At 44.7% G+C, this 25,616-nt stretch overlaps 2 protein-coding genes across 3 annotated transcripts in view; both read right to left on the reverse strand.

Moving 5' to 3' along the window:
* Nucleotides 1-25,616, reverse strand: part of CLPB (caseinolytic mitochondrial matrix peptidase chaperone subunit B) — a 180,875-nt gene that overhangs the window by 152,401 nt on the left and 2,858 nt on the right. For both annotated transcript variants that reach the window (XM_037840530.1, XM_037840531.1), the window contains exon 2: nt 24,736-24,787. In XM_037840530.1, coding sequence (XP_037696458.1) covers nt 24,736-24,787 — 52 coding nt within the window. The remainder of the gene's footprint in view (nt 1-24,735; nt 24,788-25,616) is intronic.
* LOC119535855 (WAS/WASL-interacting protein family member 2-like) lies at nt 17,996-23,034 on the reverse strand. Its single transcript, XM_037838267.1, is given in 4 exon segments — nt 17,996-19,275; nt 20,395-20,567; nt 21,210-21,274; nt 22,888-23,034. Coding segments are annotated over 4 exon segments (1,665 nt in total).

Consider the following 25,616-nt stretch of genomic DNA (forward strand, 5'->3'; position numbering starts at 1 on the left):
CATACAATCAATGGCTTTTGGTATAATCATGTAGTTATGCATTCAACACCACTGTCAATATGAGACCATTCTCATTTCTTTTGGAAAAAAAAAAACCCCATACTCCTTATATCTCCCTATTATTGATATTTAGCTTTGGTATAGTGCCTTTGTTACAACTGATGAAAGAATATTACAATGTTACTATTAACTATAGACCTTAGTTTGCATTAACTGTATTTTTTCCCGTATACCACCCTATTATTAACACCTTGTAATAGCAACACGTTTGTTCTAGTTCATGTAAGAACTTTCTTTTATTTGTACAATTAACCACCCATCATTGTCACTCTAAGTTTCACTAAGTTACACAGTCCCAGAGAAGAAAGAACTCAGGGCAGAGTGAAGAGACCCAGTTCCAGTCCCAGTTCTGCCACCTACTGCTTCTAACACCGGAGGGAAGGTGTGGCATCTCATTAAGCTTTATGAAGTCTCTTCATAGGTCCAGAGGATCATAATCCCTGTCAGCTTCACAGGGCTTTAGGAAGCTACACAGAAATATGAAGGAAGGGCTCTACGAATCTGAAGGGTTATTTTTAGGGGGTAAGTCCGTGTCCAGCTTCCTGACTAAGCATTATTCTTTACAGCCTCTTAGGGCGAAGGTGTAATAGAAAGCAATAACCCTGGAGTACAAAGACCAGAGTTCAGATTCTGGCCCTATCACTTACTAGATGTGAAATAGGTAATATTACTCCCTATTGTGCAAGGCGGATATAAGGATTAAAGGAGATATCACATAGTAGGACTCTGCAAGGAGTGGTGACACCTGGTAGATCAAGGAAACACTAGAAATAACACCACAAACCAACCCAATCATAAACAACTTTTCCTCTTTCAGAGCTGGTGAACCCCTCCCCCACTTCCCTTCTATGTGTAGAGCAGCCTCCAAAGTTAGGATTTCACAAACCAGGTCTCCTCCATTTCATTTTGTTGCTTTGCAAGTGAATGCCCAGCGGGCAGTCATTTCAAAGTCCTAGGCCAGCTGGGCGGGTAGCTGCCTGCTGAGAGTGGCTGAAAGGGCCTCTGAGGCCTGAGAAAGCCACCCTTGCTCTCCCCTGTGATTTTCACCAACGGACAAAATGCAGCAAGTGAATTAATCTCTTTTAAAAAGAGCAATGTTTGTGACAGAGCACGGTGTCTCTGAAAAGGTTAGGATTCCATCATCCCTGAGATGATGAGTGGAATGCTTAATGTGTGCTGCCACTCAGGACAGAGCAGCTTGTGTCCAGGGGCTGGGGAGAGGAGGTAGGCAAGGCAGTCCTTGCCAGGCTCACTCAGACCCTGTAGAGGACCATTCCCTAATGAACCAGCTAACTAGGTTCCCTGCTTGGCAGGGCAGTGGTGGGTGACACTAATAGGGAGGTGGCCAAAGGTAGCAGACAGAAGTCCAGAGTTGAAGCCCAGCTCTTGCACAACTCTCAGGCAATAGTGTGAGGCAGGAGAGTAAGTCAGGGAGACCCTGGTTCAAATCCAGGCTCTGCCACTTACTGGTTGAGTTGCCCTGGATGAGATAGCTCGCCTCTCGGAACCCCAATGAGTTCCCTCAGCTATGTGATAGCTCCTCTCTGAGCCTGTTTCCTCATCTGTTAAAATGGAGAGGACCCCCAGCATATACTACATAGTGGTGCCAGGAAGACAGAATGAGACAGAACATATAAAAATACTTGGTGCAATAAGGCACTGTATTTACAAAAGAGCCTATGATATTATTATTGCCAGTTAGTCCTACCCCATTTTAAAGAACAAATAGAGTAAACTAGGATATATGAAAAGTGTGCAGAACTTGGAACATAATAAGCTCTCAAAATTATCTGTTGATAGCAAAGGCAGTGGTATGATAAGGGTTCCTTCCAGAGATGAAAGTTACCACAGGACAGTAACAAGCCAAAGGGGAAAAACAGCCTGTTCTCATCCCTCAGGGACCCAGAAGAGTCCAGAAGGCTACAGACCAAACATATGAAAGTCTTTACCTTTTACTGGGGAAGGGAAGATGTGGGAGTCAAAGTTTCACCTTTTCTTGTGACCACTTCTGCATCGTTTGAAGTTTTTTTAATAAAAATGAACATATATTATTTTTTTTTAAAAATAAAACTCTTAGGGGGGAAAAGATCCTACACTTTCTTCCTCCAAGAAGCTTTCCCTAAAACAGCCCTGATGCTGTCACAATCTCCTGTACTCACCTGTACCAACAGTTATACTGTTTGCCTGTCTAACTCCCCCAATAGCCAATACATTCCTCTAGACATGAGAAGGCGTCTTCATCTCTTCAGTCCTGGTGCTTGGCTTAGCAGGTGGCACACAGGAGGGTTCTGGTCTGAACAAATGAATGCCTACATCATATACATACATGAATCTCTAAACATCAAAACTTCTGTCTTATGTAGGAGGCTGTTTCATAACTGAGCATCTGTCTTTTTCAAGTAACTTAGGCTCCTTTCTATATGCTGGAGGGTGTGGGTATGGCTCCTTAGTTTCGGAGCTGAGGACACTGAGGGCTGGAGGTCATAGATTCCAGTCAGGGCTCTATCAGTAATTAGCTGTGTGACCCTGGATAAATCTCTCTCTTGGGGTCTCACTTTTCTGTACAGTAAAAGAAGGGAACTGACTTAAGTGGTTTCTAAAATCTTATGATTCTAAATACACGTAGCATCAAAGTGAAAACTGAGAAGTGGATTCTTAGCAGACATGGGCACTCAGCAAAACTTCCAAAATAAAAGACAACTTTAGGGCTTGTAGTTTGTAGGAGGGAGGGAGAGAGCCCCAGACATGGACACAGGGGCAGTTTGGAGTTGTTCGGGTTAACCAGCTCTCCCACTCAAGGGAGGGAGGTGCCACTTGATTTTTCTTCCTCCTTTTTCATGACCAATCGATACAAAGCGGCCACTGAACTTCAATTGTGCATTGTTCCAACTGATTTCCGGATCCTCCACATGAACGGGCCCTCAGCTGCAGCTGGAGAGGGGGCTGAAGGGTAGGGAGCCCTGACCCACCTGCATCAGGGGCCTGGAAGCAGTGAGCCATGCAGACCCAATCATGATCGCTATCTGGGCAATGGGGCCCTGGCTGGAGCCTCGCAGAAGGCCCTGTTTACAGTAATAACAGCACCAGGTTCGGCTGTCTGAGCAGAGGCAAGGCGCCTGGGGCTAGAATCCACACGCAGCCTCCATCTGTGCCTTATCTACCCAGCCTGCCAGGGCGGGGCGAGGAGGTGTAGGGGGTGTGTGTGTAGGAGGGGATATGAAAGGGTGGGGGTGGGGGTAGGGGATGGAGGGAGGAAAGGCTTCAGGCCGAGTTCTGGTGCTTTAACTCCACATACAAGGCTTCTCTGGCATCTTTTGCATTTACTACTTGAACTGCGCACCTTTCTTTAAGGCCCAGCTCAGGGCCCTTCCTCTAGGAAGCTCTTCAAGGGCTCTCAATCCCAGTAAGACAGCTCATCCCAGCATGCTGTCAGACCTGGCTACACTGAAGGGAAGAGGTGGGCAGTGAGGAGAAGGGGGCTGGCATTTATGCAGCACCTACAATGAATGCAGGGTGCACTGCACAATGTGTCTGCAGGCTTTATAAAGGATTATTTCCTATCACACAAAGCTTAAAAATTCCTGGAATTAAAGAATGATCTGCAGACATCAGTCCAATTCTTCCTTTTAATACACACAGAAATGGAAACTCAGAAAACATCACCCTTGTAATTGACTGACTGACCTGGAAATGAGCCTGCATCTGTCTCTTCCAGGCTGTGTGACCCGGTGCAGGTCATGTTTACCTCTCTGAACCTCAGTCATCTTATCAGCCTGCGAGACCTACCTAATAGGAATGGCAGGCCAACCAAAGGAGATAGGAAAGCACATAAAATTTCCAAATGTTGGTTGCTATTATTACAATTGCTCTCTCTGTTCAAAAGTAAAAATAGTAGAGAAGCTGTATCAGAACCTCAATGAATACTTCTGGATGAAACCAAATGAAGTCCAATGCTGGTGTCACAATTTTTTTATTCCATCTCTCTTATGGTTTCTAGCAGGGAACTTGGCACACATTAAGGTGCATAGATTATTTCCTTTAGGCTTTTTATTTTGAAATAGTTTCAAATTTACAGAGCAGTTACAAAAACAGTACAAAAAACACCTTTGCTCAGATTCTCTTTACATTTTGTCTCATTTGTTTTACCACTCCTTTTCTCTATTTTTTTCCTGAACCATTTGAGAGTTAGTTTCAGACTTCATGTTCTTTTACCCCTAAATACTTCAGCATGTTTCTTTCTCAGTACAAGGATATTCTCTTACATAACCACAAATTATCAAAGTTGACATTTAACATTGATATATTTTTATCAAATATATAGCCTATATTCAAATTTCTTCAATTATCCCAAGAATAGCCTTTACAGCAATTCCCCCACCCTATCCCCCATGATCCAGGAGGTAAGCCAGGACTAATGTCAGGATCAAATATTGTATGTCTTCAGTTTCTTCTCATCTAGAATAATTCCTCAGCCATTCTATAATTTTCCTATTGACATTTTGAAGAGTAAGACTTCAAATTAGGATAGCAATTTTTTGAGGTACCACTTCATCCATTTGCTCTATATACCATTCCTGAGAAATGGTTATTGTAGGTGCTAAGGGTACTTTGATGCATTCTGCAGTATCCTTGCCTTTAACGTGTTCACTAGACAGTTACATACCTGAGAAATAGCTAAAATACAGGCAAAAACCCTGGAGGAAGATGCCTTGGGATTGTAGATCTGAGCAACAGAACAATAGGAACGACTTCCTGGAGGAAGAGGTGTGTGCTGTGCCAGAAAGGATGAACAGAAGCACAGAATTCCCTAGCGATTTGGGATCCTCTATGGGAAACATCTCTGCTCCCCCAAGCAATATGTGCTACAGTTGGTACTGAATAAAATACAAAATTCAGTGATACGAGGCCAGAAAGGAGAGAAGGTGGCCAAGACACCCTCATCTGGGTAACTCTGCCAGGATTATATGCAAGTCTCAGAGAGTCAGTGGCTGCCTAAGTGACCAAGTGAAAAGGAAAGGCCTGTCCAGGGAGCTGAGGTGCCAGAAAGGTCCATGGGCGCCACCTGCTGGCACCACAGCAGGGCTCTAGGCTGTTGCAAAGGACAGCCGGGCAGCTGGCTAGTTGCCATGAAGCTTGTCACACTACAGAGTGCAATGCAAAAGTGGCTCAAACTTCTCAAACAGGGCTGGCACTCCAGCCTCACTGATAAGCTCCAGAACTCCAGGAGATTTTCAGTGAAGAACGGACCATGGAAAGCCAATCACAATACTTGGCCCACCGGAAAGACCAGAACAAAGGTTCAGCTTTCATTCAATCAGATTCATATCATCAACAAAACTTCAGTAACATCTTCTCCATATGCCAGGTCTGTGCTGGGCATTTAGGGCCCCTAAATGAACCAGACATGGACTTTGCCCACAAAGAGCTTCCAGTCTGAACTGGGGATGGGAAAATGGGCAAGAAGACTAATACATGCTTTAATGGTTTAATTAATGCAAGTGCTCTAAAACATGTTTGAACAGGGTCATCAGTGAGCACCAAAAGCATGCTTCATGTCTTCCAAAGTCTTGAACGGCAGGGTCCAAAAGAACTCACATTTTTTTGGACAGACCACTATGCATCAGGTCCTTGACATCCTTGGCATTAAGGTCCTATGATTAGAGAAGGAGCCTGAAGCCTACAGAGGGTAGGTAAGTGATTTGCTTAAGATTACATGTCCAGTGTGCTGGTTTGAATCTACCATGTACCCCATAAAAGCCCATGTTCTTTTAATCCATTCTTGTTGGGGCAGACCAATTGTGGGTTGGACCTTCTGATTAAGCTGTTTCCATGGAGATGTGGCCCCGCCCATTCAAGGTGGGTCTTAGTCGTCTTTACTGGAGTCCTCTATGAGAGAATAAAAGGCAAAGACATTTTGGAGAGAGCTTGGAGAGAAGCTAATATATGTTATCCAGAGTTTGCCCCCAGGAGAAGAGAAGGGAGAAGGTAAGAGAGAAGCTAAGAGAGAGAAGCTAAGACAAAAGCCCAGAGACATTTTGGAGAAAGCCATGGAAACCAGAAGCTAAACCCAGAAGAGGACCAGCAGACTCCAGCCATGTGCCTTCCTATGTAACAGAGAAACTCCAGACACCATCGGCCTTTCTTCAGAGAAGTTATCATCCTGTTGATGCCTTAATTGGGAAAATTTTCATGGCCTTAGAACTGTAAATCTGTGAACTAATAAACCCCCATTGTAAAAGCCAATCCATTTTGGGTATATTGCATTCTGGCAGTTCTAGCAAACCAAAACAGCTACTAAGCAGCAGCACTGGAAAGGGAGCCTATGCTCTCTTTATTGAGCCACACTGCCTTCCAGTGCATGCATCTCATCTCCATCTTCCCTTCTTTCCCACAATATTCAGCGTGGGGCCAACACACTACAGGTGTCTGTCGGGACTAATCAGCTGACAAAACATGATAAAGAAGGAAAAGCCTGAAGTGGAAAGGGGGTTATCTGAGGAATGAAGATACTCTCTGCTGAGTTTAGTTTCCAGAACCTTCTCCCTTGGAAGAGACACTTTTCTCCTAGTCTCAGGATGAGAAAGGCCCAACCCATCCCTTCTTCTTCATAGTAGTCTCCATACTACCACTGCCACTTTCATATTCACATGGCATCACAATGCTTTAAAGTGATCTTTAGGTTAAAAATAAGCTTGACAAATCCAATCAAAAGGTTATAGAAGTACAGGAAGTCCTGGTTCTCAGGAGATTGGGCTGACTGCAAGCTTAACAGAACCTAGGAGTGCAGAGCAGCTGCCAAGAAAGCAAATGTAAGCTTAGGCCAATTAACAGAAACATAATTTCTAACACAGGAAGTGGAGTCAAAGAGGGAGCTGACACGTAATGATAGCCTATCACATGTCAAGTGCTATGCTAGGTGCTTTCATACATATTATTCCAAAATGCATTGCAACAGAAAATACTTTTCTACTAATTATAAAGTATCTTCACTTACATTACTTCAATTGCCCAGAAAGTCATTCCATTAAGTTCCTTGTATCCAAATACCTACCTATCTTTGGAACCATCCCAAATACCGCCCAGTTCATGAGCCTTAACTTTTCATGTGTACTAATTACAATTCTCTTACCAGACTGCAAGTTCTTTGAAAGGCAAAGGTAATAATGATACAACTTTATGCTCTTCCTCAATGCCTAATGGGGCATATTGCTCATAATGGGCCTTAAGAATAAATGAATGCCAAAGAAAACATACAAATGACCAATAAACATATGAAAAGATGCTCAACATCATTAGTCCTTAGGGAAATGCTAATCAAAACCAAAATAGATACCACTTCACACCACTAGGATGACTATAATCAAAAAGACTGACAACAACAGGTGTTAGCCAGGATGGAGAGAAATTGGAACCCTCAAAAATGGTGGGAATGCAAAATGATGCAATAGCTTTGGAAAACAGTTTGGCAGCTCCTCAAAACATAGAGTTGCCTTATGACCCAGCAATTGTACTTCTAGGTATATGACCCAGAGTAAAAAAACATACTTTCACACAAAGACTTGCTCATGAATGTTCGTAACAGTATTATTCATAGTAGCCCAAAAATGGAAAAAACTTAAATGTCCATTAACTGATTACTGAACAAACAAAATGTAGTTTATCCATACAATGGAATATTATTCATCCATAAAAAAGAAAGAAATACTGATAGATGCTACAATATGGATGAACCTCAAAAATATACTAAATAAAATAAGACAGGCACAAACGTCTGCTTATTTTATGATCCCATTTATATGAAATGTCCAGAATAGACAAATTCATTGACAGAAAGTAGATTAGTGGTTGCCAGGACTTGGGGGGTGGGGAATGGATTTCTTTTTGGAGTGATGAAAATGTTCTGGAATTAGACAGCTGTTATAGTTGCTAAAAACCACTGAACTGTATACTTTAAAAGGGTGAATTTTTATGTTATGTGAATTTAATCTCCAAAAAAAGAAAGAAAGAAAGAAAGAAAGAAAGAAAGAAAGAAAGAAAGAAAGAAAGAATAGATGTTTATTCAATCAGTGTACCCATCCTTCAGAGGCAAGGAGCACCTTATGACCAGAGGTACCCAATAATCTGATAGGATGTTGCTTATCAGAGAAGCTAAAGAGGATTTGAATATTGGAGAGGAAATAAGGTCAGAGACAGTAGTGCCTTGGATCCTGTCTGACCCATCCAGGGCTGTTAGCGAGCCCCAGATCTGCCCAGTCTGGGAAGGACACTGCACTCCCTGGCTGGACTCTGTGCCACTGGTAATTCCAGGGGCCTCCCCGATTGTCTGTGCTTTGTATCCTTTCCCTGTTCACTGTCTATCTCCAAAGGCTGGTCAAACACACAGACTGCCTGGGAGGCCTGGGTGCTATCCTCCAAACAAAAGGGTATTGAGATGGAAGCCTCTGCTCAGCCTCAGAGAGGATTCTTATGCAGCTTTCCTGGGCCTCCCATTGACATGAATGGAGGATCTTGGAGACCAGTCAGCAGGCCCAGCTGCTGTGGTAGAGCCAAAACCTCCTGCTGGGTAGCCTCTGGAGAATAAACAGGGTTTCAATCAACTAATCAATCAACCAGCCAGGCTGTATCCATACTGTGTTCCTTCTGAGTGCCCAGACAACCTTGTGTGGCTAGCTATGTGGAGGAAAACGAGGCCCCATCCACCTTGCTGTGGTGGGGGTCACAGCCTGGGTGAGGAGATACATGCATCAGGCAATTGAGAAGAAAGGTAAGGGGATGGAACACTAAACATGATACTGTATGGCTTAAACTTTAAGGCCTTTGTGACCAACATGGGCTAGAACAAGCAGTGAATTGCAATGAGAAAAGCACATACTCTGGACTCATGTGGACCTTGGTTTAAATCACAATTCTACCACTTAGTAGATGCGAGGCCTTGGGTAGTCACTAAATCTGCCTGAGCTTCAGGTTTTCTCTCTGGAAAATGAATGTAACATAATCTGTTCCATAATACTGAGGCAAAGAAAAGAGAGAATATATATAAAGTACCTGGCACTGCCTTGTGTACAGTAGTTTTTAATAAACAGCAACCATTATTATCAGTCAGGGAACTTTCTTGAAAAGGAAGGGCAATGGAACATGAATAGGATCTGGACAGACAACAGGACAGGGGTGGGGCTGGAAGCACTACATGAGCAAAGGCATATGTTTGGGACAGTGAGAAGCCAAGTCTGACCAGAATGGGTTTTTTTCCAGGAAGGGAAGGGAAGGGAAGGGAAGGAAGGGAAGATGGAGCTTACCTGGTAGGAGAAGGGGTGAGAGGGTGGAGGAGAGATAAGGGGTCTGGATTTGACAGTTTATCCTTAGTAACCATGTGGACTCCCATAAGGCAGACAGAAATGATCCTCCCTTTAACTGCCAAGCATCTTTCCAAGCATGGAAGATTGCTAAGAGGAAACTGTCCTGGGAAAACCTCTCTTCTATTTTAGGCCTTCTTTGGTCCTCTCATCTTGGGCCGCTTCTTAAGTGGAAAACTTGGGCCACTTTCTCAGTGGGCAAATTACTTAAGCTCATCAAACTAGTTTAGTTTCATCATCTGTGAAATGGGGATGTATTACTTGCAGAGGTGTGGGGATTTAGTGACTAAAACTTCATGTAATGCCTGTCACAAAAAAGGCATTCAATAAACACCAGCCATTATTAGTAATATTAACAATAACAATTAAAGTAACATGCTATAAACATTAAATAAAATTCTGAATATCTAGAGTCTCAAAAAAAAAAAAAAAAGATGGTAAAACTAATCATGATGGCCTCTGAGGCTTTTTCCCCCATCTTAATATTCATTTCCGTTGAGTTCTGTAGTCTCTGAATGCTCATACTAATGGTAACAAGAGCATAAGGAAAATATATAGGATAAAAACTGAATACTGAGAAAATTCTACTCATTATCCTAGTTAATTTTGTTAATTATGGAGGAAGAAACCTTAGGCAATTAACAACACTCCATAATAATACCTACTATGTACTGAGTAAGTATTCGTGAGTGCCAGGCATAGTAGCACTTGCATTTTCTCATTTAATACAGCAGTGGTATGAGGTAGGTCAACTGTCACCCCACTTTGCAGATAAAGAATTTAAGACTCAGAGAGGTTAGGCAACTTTCTCAAGGTCATAGAGCTAATAAATGGCACAATCGGGTTTCAAACTTTGTTTTGTCAAATTCCAAAGCCCTTACATTGATTACTGCCAATGACAAAAAAACCTCTGGGGCAGAGCCATATAACCACAAGGAAAGAACTGCTCATTATCTTAGGACGATTTTGGGCCTAAGGCCCCTGCTCAGAAGTGAGGATAATGAAGAGGGAAGCAAGATGTAATACAGCCTCAAAGAAAATGTGGAGAAAAAGATGTACCTAATCACTGCTGGTGGGGAAGTAGAATGGTGCAGCTCATCTGGAGGGCAGTGTGGTAGTTCCACAGGAAGCTAAGTATGGGGTTGCCATATGGTTCTGCAACCCCATTACTGGGTATATACTTGGAAGAACTGAGAGCAGGAACACGAGTGGACATTTGCACATTGGTGTTTGTGGCGGCAGTATTCATGATTCACAATGGATGGAGGTGGCCTAAGAGTATATCAGCTCATGAACGGAATGGTGAAATGTGCTGTATACATACAATGGGATACTGAGCAGATGCAAGAAGAAATGAAGTTGTAAGGTATGCAACTAGGTAAATGGGCCTTGAGGACAATATGCTGTGTGAAAGATGCCAGAAATGAAAAGACAGACATTATAACATCTCACTAATATGGACTAACTATAATGCTCAAACTCTTAGAATTGAATCTGAGAGCATAGGTTATCAGGGGAAGGCTTATTTTATAAAGGTTCCCAGATTGTAAGCTCTTAAAGCAGTTACCTCTATTCCTCAGTTGTAACAGTTATTTCTAGATTCTGAGATGCTGAGCTCTTGAGTACAACCTGGTTGGTCCCTGGAACTTCAGGTACCTGTGTGACACCTGAGACTCAGAGCTAGCGTTCAGTAGCTATGACTGGCAACATTACCCCATACAGCAAATGTTAAAGAAACTGAAAGAGAGACCAGATTTCAGTTAGAGACATGAATGAAACGCCTTGGTTAGGACTAAGGTAAACCAGGCCTAAAACCTCAGCTTCTGTGTGAGATCAAAGGAAGAGATGTTTATTTGGTGCAAAACCTATATATTCTGTGGCACGCTATACAAGTTAACCTGAATGGTTAGTTTATTCAAACACCATAATTACATGGAACCTTGAATAGGGGTTGAGATCTGGTTGGTTTGTACAAGTTAGCATGAAACCCTGATATATCCCAGAGTAATCTGGGCAGAGAATCAAACCTCCCTTGAGGGCCTGGGGAAAAATGTGGAAACATTAAACTTCCCTACCTGAGAATTCCTGATATTCTCACAAGCATTGAAGATTACCAATTTAAAAGGCCAAGCCCTTGATCTTGGGGCTTGCCCTTATGAAACTATTTCCACAAAGGAAAAGTTAAGCCTACTTATAATTATGCCTAAAAGTCACCCCCAAAGAACCTCTTTTGTTGCTCAGATGTGGGCTCTAAGACAACTCTGCAGTAAACTCACTGCCCTCCTCCCTACATGGGACATGACTCCCAGGGGTGTAAATCTCCCTGGCAATGTGTGACATGACTCCCGGGGATGAGTCTAGACCCAGCATCATGGGACTGAGAAAGCCTTTCTGACCAAAAGGCGGAAGAGAAACAAAGTAAAGTTTCAGGGACTGAGACATTTCAAATGGAGTCAAGAGGTCATTCTGGAGGTTATTCTTATGCATTATATAGATATCCCTTTTCAATTTTTAGTGTATTAGAATAGCTAGAAGGAAATACCTGAAACTGCTGAACTGCAACCTAGTAGCCTTGATTTTTGAAGATGACCATGTAACTATATACGACTGTGTGACTGTGAAAACCTCATGGCCCACATTCCCTTTATCCAGTGTATGGACAGAGGAGTAGAAAAATGAGGACAAAAAAGTAAATGAATAATAGGGGGGATGAGGGGTATGGGTTGTTTTGGGTGTTCATTTTTACTTTTATTTTTATTCATGTTTTTCTTTATTTTTGAATAATGAAAATGTTCAAAAATTGATTGTGGTGATGAATACACAACTATATGATGATACTGTGAACAACTGTACACTTTGGATGACTGTATGGAATGTGACTGTATCTCAATAAAATTGCACGGAATAAAAAAGTGCCTCCAAGTTCCAAAGTGAGATTTTCTGGGGAGGCTTTTCAAACAGAACAAGGACTGTGAGGCAAAAAACTATAGTGAACACTGTAAGCCCAGCAACATGTTAGCTTGACTGTTTCCGATTCCTGGATTATCTCTCTTGTTTCTCGGTTTCCAGGAAATTCCCTTGGGTAAAATATCCAGGTGGTTCCAGCCATGCTGAGAGGATTTCCATTGTGGTTGTGATTGAGCTAGAATTTTAAAGTGGCAGCAGCAGCATTTGGGCCACAGCAACAGTGGTGGGGAGAGAGAGCCTGACAGCTGATCCTGCTAACGGAAGTCTTCTTGCTGCTGGGCCCCACAGATTTGCATCCTGCACCTGCTGAAATGAGGGCTAGATTGCTGCTCAACAGGATACTTGGCACACACAGGATGGGCAGGCAGGCACTCACATTTGTTCCTAATTTTTATCAGCAATCAGAATGGTTGCTATTCCTATCAATCTCCTCCAAATCCCCCACCTCCACCCCACTTCCACTGCCACGGCTCTTAGAATACAGACAAAGCTCCTTAATGTGGCCTCAAATGGCCTGCAATGTCTGCCTATTCTCTAGACTCCTGCCACTTCCTTCTAAGCTCCAGTCCCATTGGCCTCTTCACACTTGCCATGCTTCCTCCTCCCACAGGGTCTTGGTAAATAAAAATACCTTCTGCCAGGAAAGCTCTTTCCACCCTTCTTCACTTAGGTAACTTTTTTCATCCTTCATCTCAGAGCATAAGCTTCCCCTGGGAAGCCTTGCCTGACAAGAGAAAATCTCTGTTATAGGCTCTCATGATTCTCTGTGCTTTCTCCTTTGCAGCACCTGTCACAGTTGCAATTTCACATTTGTATGATTAATGTCTGTCTAGGCTTTAAGCTCCATGAGGCAAGGCCTCTACCTATTTTTAGCTTACCACGGATCCACCAGGGCCTGGCACAGTGCCAGCACATAGTACACACTATCTGTTGAAAAAATGATTGAACTAACTCTGCATTTTTACTTTATTTTTGGATTTTCTAAGGGAGGTCAAGCCTCTGTTCAAAAAGGCCTATTATGACTATAATAACTACTAATATTTGCCTATCTCTTCACCACTTACCAAACACTTCCAACAATATTCAAAAAGTATTTGTTGAATATTTAAACCAACAGCGATGAACAACACAGCAATGATCTGCCACCTCCAAAACTCATGGTATTGTAGGAAACACAAGTGACCAGATAATCCCAAAAGAGGGTGATAAGTGCTATTACAGGGGAAGTACAGGCTGCTATGAACCCACCGGCACTTAGAGGATCAGGGAAGGCCTCCTGGAAAATGTGACACTGATTACCCTAGGGTTGAGCAGTTTTTCAGACAACAAGGGTTCACCTGCCTAGAACTCTCAAAGGTATCACCAAAGATATTTTACAGTCCAAGCCACTGAGGAAGTTAAGAGACCAGCTCAAGGCAAAACAGCCAGGAAGCAGTAGGGCCAATACTAGAGGCTCTATCCCAGGGCTGGGCTCCTTTTTAGGGATATCCTTCCAACCCCCAACAGCCCCATCCTAGGAGGCCCTACCTCTTCTCTTGTCCATGGGGTTGGCCAACTGCCTGACTCTGTTGGGCTTCTGGGCAGTTGACTGGATGCCTTCACAATTCATGTAACCATGAAATTAGGGAAAAACTGCCAATCCAGCCTCCCTAATTGCCTTCCCTCACCAGGGAGCAATCAAGCTAAGACTCTGCAGGCCACACACCTAAGAAAAGTTGCCAAGCCCTGGGCTACTGTGCAGGACTGCTTGCCCCACGAAGGTTTATTCAGAGCAAAGCCCCAGTGTGGGACCCTTCCAGAGGAATTCAGATTTGGAAACTAAGGCTCAGAGAGGTTCTATGACTTATTAAGGGTCACACAACTAGCTAGTAAGTACATCAGAAGTGGAACCCAGGTCTCCTAACTCTAAAAATTTGTATTATTTCTGTAACATTATGCTGCCTTCCAACATCATAGCACTAAAAATTCTGTTTGGGTTACACCTCATCATTAAAAAACTGTGATGATCTTAGGGAGCTTTCACTATAAGCATCAAATTACAAGAGTCAATGCTCCTGCAGTCCTGACCTTGGGTCTAGAATAAAGCTTTTGTTTCAATCCACTGCAAGCCACAGGATCTTTACATATTTACTGGTTAACAGAGCTGGATGTTTTGGTTGCTCTGATGCCATCATTAATATCTTCCCATCCAGCCAAAATGAAACAACAATCGATAAAAAGACAGCCTCTGTGAGGCCCTGAGACAGCCAAATGTACTTAGCAGCCAGGGGTTTTGCTAATTAGATAAAATCCCTGGATCAATCTGCAAAGCATTTACCTATGCTGTAGCTCAGCACATTCTGGACACCTCAATCCTGGCAACTGGACAGCAAGTGCCTCAAGCCCCAAGCTGGGGTATCTAGGGACAAGAACCAAACCAAGCCACCAATGCAAAGCTTGAATAAATGTGTCTACTCCTGAACAAAACCAAACCCTTTTTTCTCTCCTGCATTGTACACCAAATCAGACTTTTTCCAAAGCCATCTAGTAAACCAGTTTGAGCTGGTATGATTCCTTCATCAAAAAAGTCTCTGAACTACAACAGATTTTTAATTTTTTTTTTTTGAGAGACAGCAAGGTGTGGATAGTGGGAAGAGTCAGAAAGGCCTATACGCTCAGTTGCCTAGTTGACATCTCTACTTGAAAACCTAACCAAGATGTCAAATAGAGCATGTTCAAAACAGAACTCAAATCTTTCTCGCCTAACCCAGTCCTCCCCTGGCATCCTCATTTCAGTGAGTGGTAATAGCATCTATGCAGGTTATCAAGCCAGAAACCTGAAATTCATTCTTAAAATCTTTTCCTCCCTATCAACCATATCCAGTTCTATCCATTCATTCAACATACATTTGCTGAGTTACTACTATGTGTCAGGCACTGTACCAGGCACTGACACTATTTTAACCATCATCAAAGTTCTGTCTCACTTACTTCTTCCATTGCTGTCAATGACATCTTAGTTCAAGTCACCACCTATTGTCACCTTCTTGTCTGAACCACTGCAGTCACTTTCCAGCCAGTCTCCCTGCATCTACCACAGCTCTCTACCAATCTACTGAGCAAACAGAACAATCTTTTAAAAATATGTATCTTTATCATGTCATCATGTCTATCTTCAAACACAACTGCTTAAAATCCTTCAATGGTTGACCACTGCTCTGAAGATGAAAATGAAAATCATTAACATGGCCTACCAACCCAGTGTGGTATGGTTTAAGTCTCCAAATTTATTTTATGCCACTCTCCCCTTTGCCATATTGGTTTTCTCTCAATTCCTCAATTTGTCCACATTTTTTCTTGACCCAAGGCCATATTGGTTTTCTTTCAATTCCTCAATTTGTCCACATTTTTTCTTGACCCAGGGCTTTCTACATGCTGTTCCCTCTAACTGGAACTTGCTTCCACCTTTCTCTTCATCCTTCAGAGTTCGATTCAACCTCATTTACTCAGAGGCTTTCCCTTACTGATCTTCCTCTGCCCCAACCCTCCTATAGTAAAGGTTAAGATTCTCCAGTGTCTCATACTTTGCTTTTTAAACAGCTTTGAGATGTAGTTCACGTAACATACAATTCACCCATTTAAAGTGTACAACTCAATGGTTTTAAAGTATATTCACAGAGTTGTACAACCACGATTTTTGGTATCTAACTCTAGAAGATCTTCATCATCTCAGAAAGAAACCCTGGACCCAACAGCAGTCACTTCCCATGCCCCCTACTCCTCTAGTCTACTTTCTGTCGATTTGTCTGTTCTGGACATTTCACATAAATGGAATAATACAATGTTCTGGCTTTTCACTTAGCATGATGTTTTCAAGGTTTATCCATATTAAAGCATGTATCAGTACATGATTACTTTTTATGGATATACTACATTTTATTTATCTATTCATCAGTTAATGAACTTTTGGGTTGTTTCCATTTTTTGGCTATTAAGAATAATGCTGAGGGATCCAAGATGGCAGATTAGGAGAGACAGAGCAAAATACTTCTCCATGCAAAACACTAAATAAAACACAGAAAGTCTCCAGAATACCATTTCCTGCATTGTACCGGCTGGACAAGGTCCGCTAAATCCACAGGGACTGCGCACTTGGTGAAACCGAGAGTCTGCAGTCAGAAACGAGTGCGACTGCTGGGGAAACAGCAGCCAGGCCGTGGTTGGGAGAAACCGGGGTTAGCATTTGGAGACGGATTAGTTGAAAAAACCCAAAAGTGGCTGCGGATCCGGCAGCAAGAGCTGCACAGTCAACCGCGGTGGGTAGTGCCTTCTACTCCCCAGGCACCCACCTCAGTATCTGGACTGGATGATAGCCCTTCGCACTCCTGCAGCTAACTGTCCCGGAGCAAGGAAACAAGGTATTACTGGCTGCCAAGAATGTTCTATTGGACTGAGGCACATCTCACCAAAGTATCTGTGCTTCTTGGCATGGAAGGATCTTTACCCTCACAAGCGTCAACTCATTGCCTTACCCTTCTCTACTCTGCTGTGCTAACCCCTGCAATCTTGGGAAGCTGTTGGTGAAGAAAGGAAAAAGAGCCTGCTTGGTCAGATGGACTGTGAACTTTGGAACAAGCAGGCCTTAGTTAAAGTCTTCTGAAGCCCAACAAAGACAGTCCCTTCCCGTTCTTTGACATGTTGGAACATCCAATAGGGGCTGAAATTTCTGGACAGGATTGAAAGGGCCACTGACCTTCAGTGCCGGTCAAAAAAAATTGAGATGGACTCAAGGTCAAGGCCAAGGCCCGGGCCCTATCTTCCTGTCTCCCACTGGAGGATATTTGGGTTTGTGAATCAGGAATGAATGATGCTCCCCACAAAAAGCAATTCTTCTCTTGAGGAGATGGTAGATTGGAGGAAGAAAAACATCTCTCAGCCTCAGCATCCTGAGGACTCAAATGACTCCTGGTCCCTTTGCTACAGAAGAACTGACTAGCTCTACAAGGATCCCCAGTTTATTTCACCCTCTTTATATTAGATTTTTAGTTCAATTGGTTAGTATTTAGTGTTTATATCCAACCTATCCCTGGAGGTTGGGGGAAGCTGGGGAGGAGAGACAAAACCAAAAATACCCCTAAAAATAAAGCAGACCCATTTCCTTGCCCTTCTTCCAAACATTTTGACCTTTAAAACAGATCACTTTTCTGCAAACTCCTATCTTGTTTCACTGAAAATGCCCATTCCCCAAAAGTCATGGCCATGCCAACCTCATACATGATGAAATATAATATACCTGGCAAGATTCCTCCTACAGTGGGTAGGAGGAGGTAGGAGTGCCATTTTCTACCCTGCCCCACAAATGAGTTAACTCATCACAACAAGGCACCTTTCCCCAAGAGGAAAGCAGGAGACATGGAAGGCTTGAAACCCTACTGCCAATATAAAGAGTCCAATCACCAAGTCCAGAGACAAGATGTATAGGTGGAGATGAGTTGGGAGGATGCTTGGAGTCTAGGGGCTGGTGGCACTGGAGAAACACGTTAGGAGTGCTCATGCAGGCTTCGGGGGATGGAAGGGACCATCTGAGAAGAGGAGAAAATCCATCCTCTTCCTGAGGAACAGGAACAAGTCAGGCTTCACCTGAGAATGGGTGGCAGAGGTGGGGCTCCATGGGCAGCTCGGTTTGTTTTGCTGGGATATATCCTCTGAAAGTATTTATATTCTTCTGGAGCAGGAAAATCTTCTACTGGATGGAAGGAATACTTTGACTCAAAATCATCCAAGAAGGACCAGACAGTGGTAATAGAATCTCTGTGGCCATTCCTCAGGGCAGGTGGAGGGGGAGGGGGTGGTCCAGCTGGCATCCTCGAGGGCGGAGGTGGGGGCTTTCCTTGGCTCAGGGGTTCTGACCCATGCATTCCGTATGGTGGTGGCAGAGGGAGAGTATCCCTGGCACTATTTTGGATCATGGGTGGTGGGGGTAGAGGAGCTGGTCCCCGTCTAGGAGGGTCTCAGGCTGGGGCAGGTGGCCTATTACTCTGTAAAGAGGGGGAGGCTGAGGAGGGTGGAGTTGGTGCTAGGCCTCTAACAGGCCCTGGTATCTTCCTATGCAAAGAATTATGTTTCTGTGGCAGCTCAGGGGCTGACTCGGTAGTGGGACTGGAGGGTCCATTGGGGACTCCAGGAGGCTGGTGGTAAGGCAGAGGAGGAGGAGCCAGAGACCGGCCACTTGGTCCTGTTCTGATATTCACAGGGGAAGGCGGTGGTTTCACTGAGGGTGGAGCAGGAGGTCCTTCTCGACCCAGATGAAGTCTCTGTCCAGGTGTTGGTGGCAAGGGCTTCTCTCTGTTGTAGGCTGGGGCTTCGTTACCGTGCACAGGCAGAGGTGTAGGGGGTAGGTTGGCATGCCATCCTGGGGGTGGTGGAGGAGGGGCAGAGGAGCTGCGCTTCATGCCCATACTCCTGGTGGTATTAGGTAGGGAGAGGTCCGGTAAAGAGAGTCTCTGCATCTGAGGCAGTTCTGGGAGTGAGGCTTGGCTGCTGTCTGTATCATCTTGAGGGTGGCCACTGGCTGTAGACACTGGAGGTTTTGGGGCACCGGCTCGAGAACTGGGGACTTGGAAGGCTGGTTTCCAAGCTAGGTTCTCTGAAGCATCCTTGGCTCCCACAGGTCTGAGCTTTGGCACTCCTCCTTGGAAGAGACCTCCCTTGGGCTGCAGGGCAGCTGCTCCAGAACCATAACCACCACTGCTTCCTTTGGGCTTCTCAAGGATGGGAGCACTCTGATCATTAACGTTGGTCACCTTCTTCAGCTTGGTCCCTTTGCAGATATCCTGTAAGAGAGCACCTCGACCTCGCTGCTCATCTCTACTCAGCTTGGGCTGCCCTGTGTCTGCCTGATTAAAAGTGGGACCACCTTCATTTGTTGAAAAGACAGATTGTACTTCACTTTTGAAATAGATGATCGTAAGTACACAATTAGTTATTTAACAAATGCAGTTACATGCAAGTCCCAAGAGAGCAGGGACTGTCCCTATCTAGTTTACTACTGTATCTTTAGCACCTAGCTCCTCATAAACATTCACTGAATAAATAAATAATTTTATAATTAATAACTATACAACTCTATGCATTGTAGGCATTATCATCTCCAAGTTGCTTGGGCTCACAGAAGTTTGGCAACTTGCACTTTGCTTTACTGATTCTCAATTTTTGACTCATATCCTCCTTCCTCACCTGGGAGGGGAAAGTGAGCTCTTTCAAAGCAGGGATTGCTTCTCCTTCCTCACTGAGTTATCCTCCTTCACCCCATCTCACCCCCACCCCAATCAGCTTAGGTCAGACACAGCACAGGTTACATGGGTGACTGAGAGAAAAAGGAACAGTAAATGCCCTACATGACCAGGCTCCTGTCTTTAGTCCCTCCCAGCCGCAGCCTGTGATCCAGCACCAAACAGCATATAATTCCCCCTCCCCACCAAACACTGCAAGTGGTTCCTTGCCTTGGTACCACCACATGCTGTCGCTTTTGCCTGGAATACGTCTCCTTTCTGTCGGCCAAGCCCTATTGATCTTTTAAGATTCTGATCAGGCACCAACTCCTCTAGGGAGTTTTCTCTTAACTCCAGGCTGGTCAGGGGCAGTTTCTGTATTCTCATGTCTCACAGCATTGGTCACGCTGCATTGTCAGTCTGCCCTGGACTCCTTCTTTGAGGGCTGGGACTATGGCTGATCAGGTGTCCCCTGTACCAAGCACAGGACCTGGCATATGGCAGGTGCTCAGTAAATGTTTGTTAAAACGAACAAATTAATCTTGGAGAGACAGGGCAGGCAGTCTCAAGTACAAGATTTCTACCATCAGGCTTCCTTTATTAGAGAGTGTTTGGGCTGATGAATGATTGAGCTAAGCACTCAGCAGACAGGCCCAGCCCCCTGCTAGGAGAAGGGAATGGGTAGAGGTGTTGTCTTTCACTCAGTCTGTTCTGAAAGAAATGTGATCTCTACTGGGAGAACAGGAGGCTTCACTTCTCCTCACATGGCTCAGCCCCAGCCTGGACAGATGTGCCATCAGTCTGCCCTGTGCCCTGGGTTTCAGGTGAGTGGTCTGAGTCTAGAAACCAGGCCTGGGTTTGGGCTGAGCCCAGGAAGAGGGCCACCTGCTCACATACTGACAGGTGGGATAGGAGCCCCAGAGCTGGGCTTCTGCTCCTGAAGAGCCAGAGCAGAATGCACTTACAAGGTTTAAGTGCCTTGGGAGAAAAGGGAGGAAATGGTTGCCATACTAGGAGAAAAGGGAAAGGGACCCATCTGTCCTCTGAAATAGCCAATGGAATATGGAAATAAGACTCTGGACTGCCTGTTTCAGGTTTGCTGAAAAGTCAGTAAAAAGCAAACTTTCCCCCAAGTTCCCACTGTGTTGGGGAACAGGGTAAGAGTGGAGAACTGACCTTGTCCCTGCCCTTCAGGAGACAGGAAGTCCAGTTGTTTAAGGCAAGGTCAGGCCCCCAAACTTCTTAATACAAAGGACAGAGTGTAGTGAGTAGTAGATCCTGCCCTGCCTTAGCCAGGCAGACCCACACCACACCAGTTCCACACAGAGCAGGTCAACAGTGCTCACACATCCACTGTCCAGAGCTGTTGGCTTGATCATCTCAAACTGCATGAGGATTCCTAATCTATTCCTGATGAGGTCCGCATCTGAACCTAGATGGTATTCCTGTGCATGGAGTGACTGCTTCCTCAGTCCTAACATATAGAGTCTCACTTCTCTAATCTGACATCCAGCTTCTCTTCCAGAAGATTCCTCTCTTGCTGCAGCCTGGTACGGCCCTTCCTAGATAACCCTTATACCTTCCCAGGTCAGAAGGGAGGTTGGGAGGAGAGGCAGGGAGGAAGGAAGGGGAGACCACACCCAGCTAGGAGGAGTCAAGGAAGGCTTCACGAGGAGGCAACACTTGAGCTGAGCCTTGAAGACTGGCAGAATTTAAGCAGAGGGTGCACAGGTTATCAGGAAATAGAAAGAGGGTAGAGATTGGGCATTTAAGCAGAGGGTGATGAGCACCGATGTAGCAGACTGAATTATGTACCCCAGAAAAACATGTTCTTAATCTTAATCCATTCCTTTGGGTGTGAACCCACTGTAAATAGGACCTTCTGAAGATGCTACTGTTAGTTAAGATGTGGCCGAGTGAATAAGTTTAGGCTTTAATCTGGATTTCTGGAGTCCTTTATAAGCAGAATGAAACTCAGATACAGAAAGACAAAGGCCACAGAAGAAGCTGGAAGTCAACAGAACATGGAGGAGAAAGAAGACATTGCCATGTGACAGAAAAGCCAAGGACCCAAGGAATGCCAGCAGCCTGCCCCAGAAGGCCATAGTCCCCCGGAAGAAAGCACCACCTGGCTGATACCTTGATTTTGGACCTCTCCTAGTCTCAAAATCGTGAGCCAATAAATTCCCATTGTTTAAGCCAACCCACTGTATGGTATTTGCTTTAGCATCCAGGAAACTAAGACAACAGAGTACAGAAGGCAGTCTATGTGGAGAGCCCACATACAGGAACTGCAGATTCCAGGGTGTCCTTAAAGAGGAGGATGAAGTTCCTACCCTCTGAGCAGAAGAGTCTCAGGACGTTGCTCTTCATTATCCAGAGTTCTCCCAAGACTCTGGGGGAAACCAGAGGAAACCAGCTTGGGGAGGTCAAGGCAGAGATACACATAGCATATTGGGGGAAAGGAGGGGGAAGAGAAAGAAGAGGGGAGGACAATATTATTCACCAGGTCTGAGTTTTGTTCCGAATATTGATATCACTGACTGAACTGGTCATATACATAGTGACCCAACCTGTACAAACTATGTGTAAATTAAAAATTACTGACAATGGGACTCTATTCTGCTATAGGAAGATATGCTGGATAGAGCTAAGGGCCAGGACACACAAAGGAAGAAATGAAGAAATAAAGAATTAAAGAGTAGCACGATGCACCATGCAGAGGCCTAGGGAGTAGAAAGGCTGAATAAGGACCAACTTTAGGAATTCAGGAGTTTCCTTTTGCAAGGACAGTCAGGCTCTCCTCAGCCCCTCTAATCTCATATACCTAGCTCTGTTTACAGGAAGAAATCTAATTGGTGGGGTACATCTGATCCTTGAGATCAGAGCCTGGTCTCCACTGTCCAGCACTTTCCACTCCATTCACAAGTAGGAAACATTTTTGGATTGATAATGGATTGGTGAAAGGGAGGGAAGGGTGTTGTAGTTCAAGCCTTCATCACCTTGAATTTGTTTTATTAAAACAGCCTCTTAATAGGTCTGCCTTTAGCCCTTCCTCAATTCAGTTCATCCTGCACCCTCTGAAACACAGCTCTAACTGGGTCATTGCCCTGCTCAAAGACTTCCCATGTCTCCCCACTCCTAATAGGATAAGAATTCAAAACTCCTTACCCTAGGCATTCTAGGCTTGTACATTCTAGCCTCTCCTAAACTACCTTCCCTCTTCCCCTCCCCACCCAACAGTCCTGCACAAGTACCAAAGGCAGCGTCAATACATTCTCGGGACCCACGGCCAGCCAGCACCTGCTGCTGCCTGCCTTTAGCTTGCCCCTCTGCTCTCTGGTTCTGTATGAGGTGGTGGTGGGGGCTGCTGTGCTGAAGGGCAAGGTCTGCAACTTGCTCATCTCTGACCCCCTCACAAGGGGGTGAAGGGATATTCTGACTGAGTCACTGTGACCAAGGGAGATGGCACAAGAAAGGAGGCAGGAGAAAAGCAGGCAAGAGACTGGGGAAAGGCCACTATAGACATTATCCACATGGACGATGAATGTTCAGAACAATTCCTTAAATCATACCCACATATACAGCTAAATCACTTTCTGTATTCTCTGGACAGGTATTTGTTATTAGAAAACTGTGTATTCAAAAGAGCTAAAATAATCAACATTTGGAGAATCAATGGAATGGGGAAAACACAGCCTCTCCTGGGTGACGGAAAGATGGATTCACAGTACTGCTGCTCTGCAAATGCCCTGCCTACACCAGGTTAGCCAGGGGAAAGCAGCAGCCTGAGAGCCTCTGGCAGTTACCAACAGGTGATCCCAGGTCCAGCAAGGATCTGAATGGAGGGAGTATAGCTGTTCCCACCCTCTCAGTCTGTTGCATTACAGCAGATGGAAATGAGGCTCATTTGTTTCTGGGGGAATAAAGATGCCACACACAGCCTGAAGTTATGAATGGCTCTTATAACAAGAAGCTGACATCTGTGCTTGGTTTCTAAGATGCATCATCGCATGTTTATTAAACCATTGCTCTATCATATTTATTTGGCTACAAAACAACTCCCAGCCCATACTTTCAAAAGTGGTTTATTAAAAACTAAGTCTGAACATTAATACTCAAAAGCACCCCTGAGAATTAATAATAATGCCGCAGATAAAATGAAAGGGAATCAAAGCATAAGTCTTGATGGGGGCTGTGGTTTCCTTTTCATCACCTTCTTGTATGTTCAGGCAGCTGGACAGGGGAAGAGCACCAAGGGTCCCTGGTACTGGGTGCATGGTTAACCACCCCAAACACCTGACTTCCTGTCTAAAATGTGGACATGGTGGCAGGGGAGGATGTTCTACGGCCACCTGGCTCCATTCAAAGGACCATTATGGCCATAGTGAGGCTCAGGAGGGGCCACTAGTTTGACCAAGAATAAAACTTCTGCATCCAACCAATAGCCCCACACTGAGACCCTATGCTGGCCCATTCTGAGAATGTCTCCTGGACACAGACTCCGCCCTGTATCTGGCACCAGGCTGGGCTTTGAGTTGAATCCTGTCCCTGCCCAAGAACAAGCCTCAAATCCAACTGACAGTGGTCATAAGGGGATAAGTTGAGCTAGTGAGGCTGGAGAAATGCAGTCTGCCCCCAGGCAGGGGTCCAGCATGTGCTCCCCAACACTCCAGACAACGCTTTCTAGTCCGAGAAGACCTTCTGACTGAAAGGTCTCTTCCAGCTCCCTACTGAATCCTGAAGCCTCTCCATGGGTGCCTACCTGTACCCCTTCCCAGGCAGCAACCAATAATACAAGGCCAGAGAAACAAGGACAAATTGGAAGATTCAGAGAAGAACCCACAGGATATGGAGGTGGTTCTAAACCATACCCTGTGAAGAATACAACAGCTGAAGGATCTAGGGATGTTTGGCATTAGATCCCACCTTAAAATATCTAAGGTCTCACCTAGGTCAAGGGAGCCAATGAGCTCTCTGACTACAGGGGAGACAGTGGGGACACTTCCCAGCTTAGTTTAAGGAAGGATTTCCTCCAAGGTAGAGACATCACATGAGGGAAGGGCCCATGTGGGGGAGAGCAAGGCCCGGGGTTGGATACTCACCTCCTGACTTCTTGGACATTGTTGGCACGAGCAGCTTCCAACAGGGCTGCATCTGAAGAGAGAGGGGGCACTGGTCAGATCCCTGGTCAAGACCTACACCTCAGGGCTGCTTGGAGGACTCACTAGGAGAGTGAAAGAGGAAGCACTTCAGAAACATGGGCTTTAATGCCAAGATATATATAGAAAAAGCTAATCATCTCCTCCCGACATAGCATTCATTATTAACAACCTGTCCTTCCACACCTTTCTATTTACAGAGCACAAACTTTTACCCCCTTCTTATTAAATAAAGTGATGCAGGTGAAGTGCTAGCAACATATCTTGCCTATGGTAAGTACTTAATGTATGAATTACCTTATCTCTTCATAAACTATAAAGTTCTGTAGAAGTACAATAGGTTTTATGTTACTATCATTATTATTAATAACCATTCCCTTATCTTGCCCCACTTTCTTCCCCAACTCTATTTATTCGACCCAGTTCTCAATCTTGATGTCACAGGCCACAATCTAGAGGAAAGGACAGGAGGTGGAGAAGAAGGCAGGGAGGAGACTCCTCTGAGAGTGGAGAGCCTAATTAAGACTCAGGAGACTTGGCTCCAATCTACTCTGTCACCTACTCACCATGTGACTGTGGCAGCCCCTTGCTCCTCAAACCTAGCTTCCTTGACTATAAAGCAGAATCAATAATCCTTGCCGAGCTAGCCTCACAAGACTGCCAAGAAGATGAAACGATGGATGAAAAATCTGCAAATTCCTGGTGCCAAGTCCAGTGAGGAGAGACCCAAAATAGAGGATTCCAATCCCTTAGGGATCATCAGGCCTAGCAGAAAAGCAATGCTAAGCCTAGCCTGGACTGGGCAGACTGCAGGCTGTTGGCAC

This window comes from Choloepus didactylus, chromosome 6, assembly GCF_015220235.1.
Source record: "Choloepus didactylus isolate mChoDid1 chromosome 6, mChoDid1.pri, whole genome shotgun sequence".
NCBI classification, from domain to species: Eukaryota; Metazoa; Chordata; class Mammalia; order Pilosa; family Megalonychidae; genus Choloepus; species Choloepus didactylus.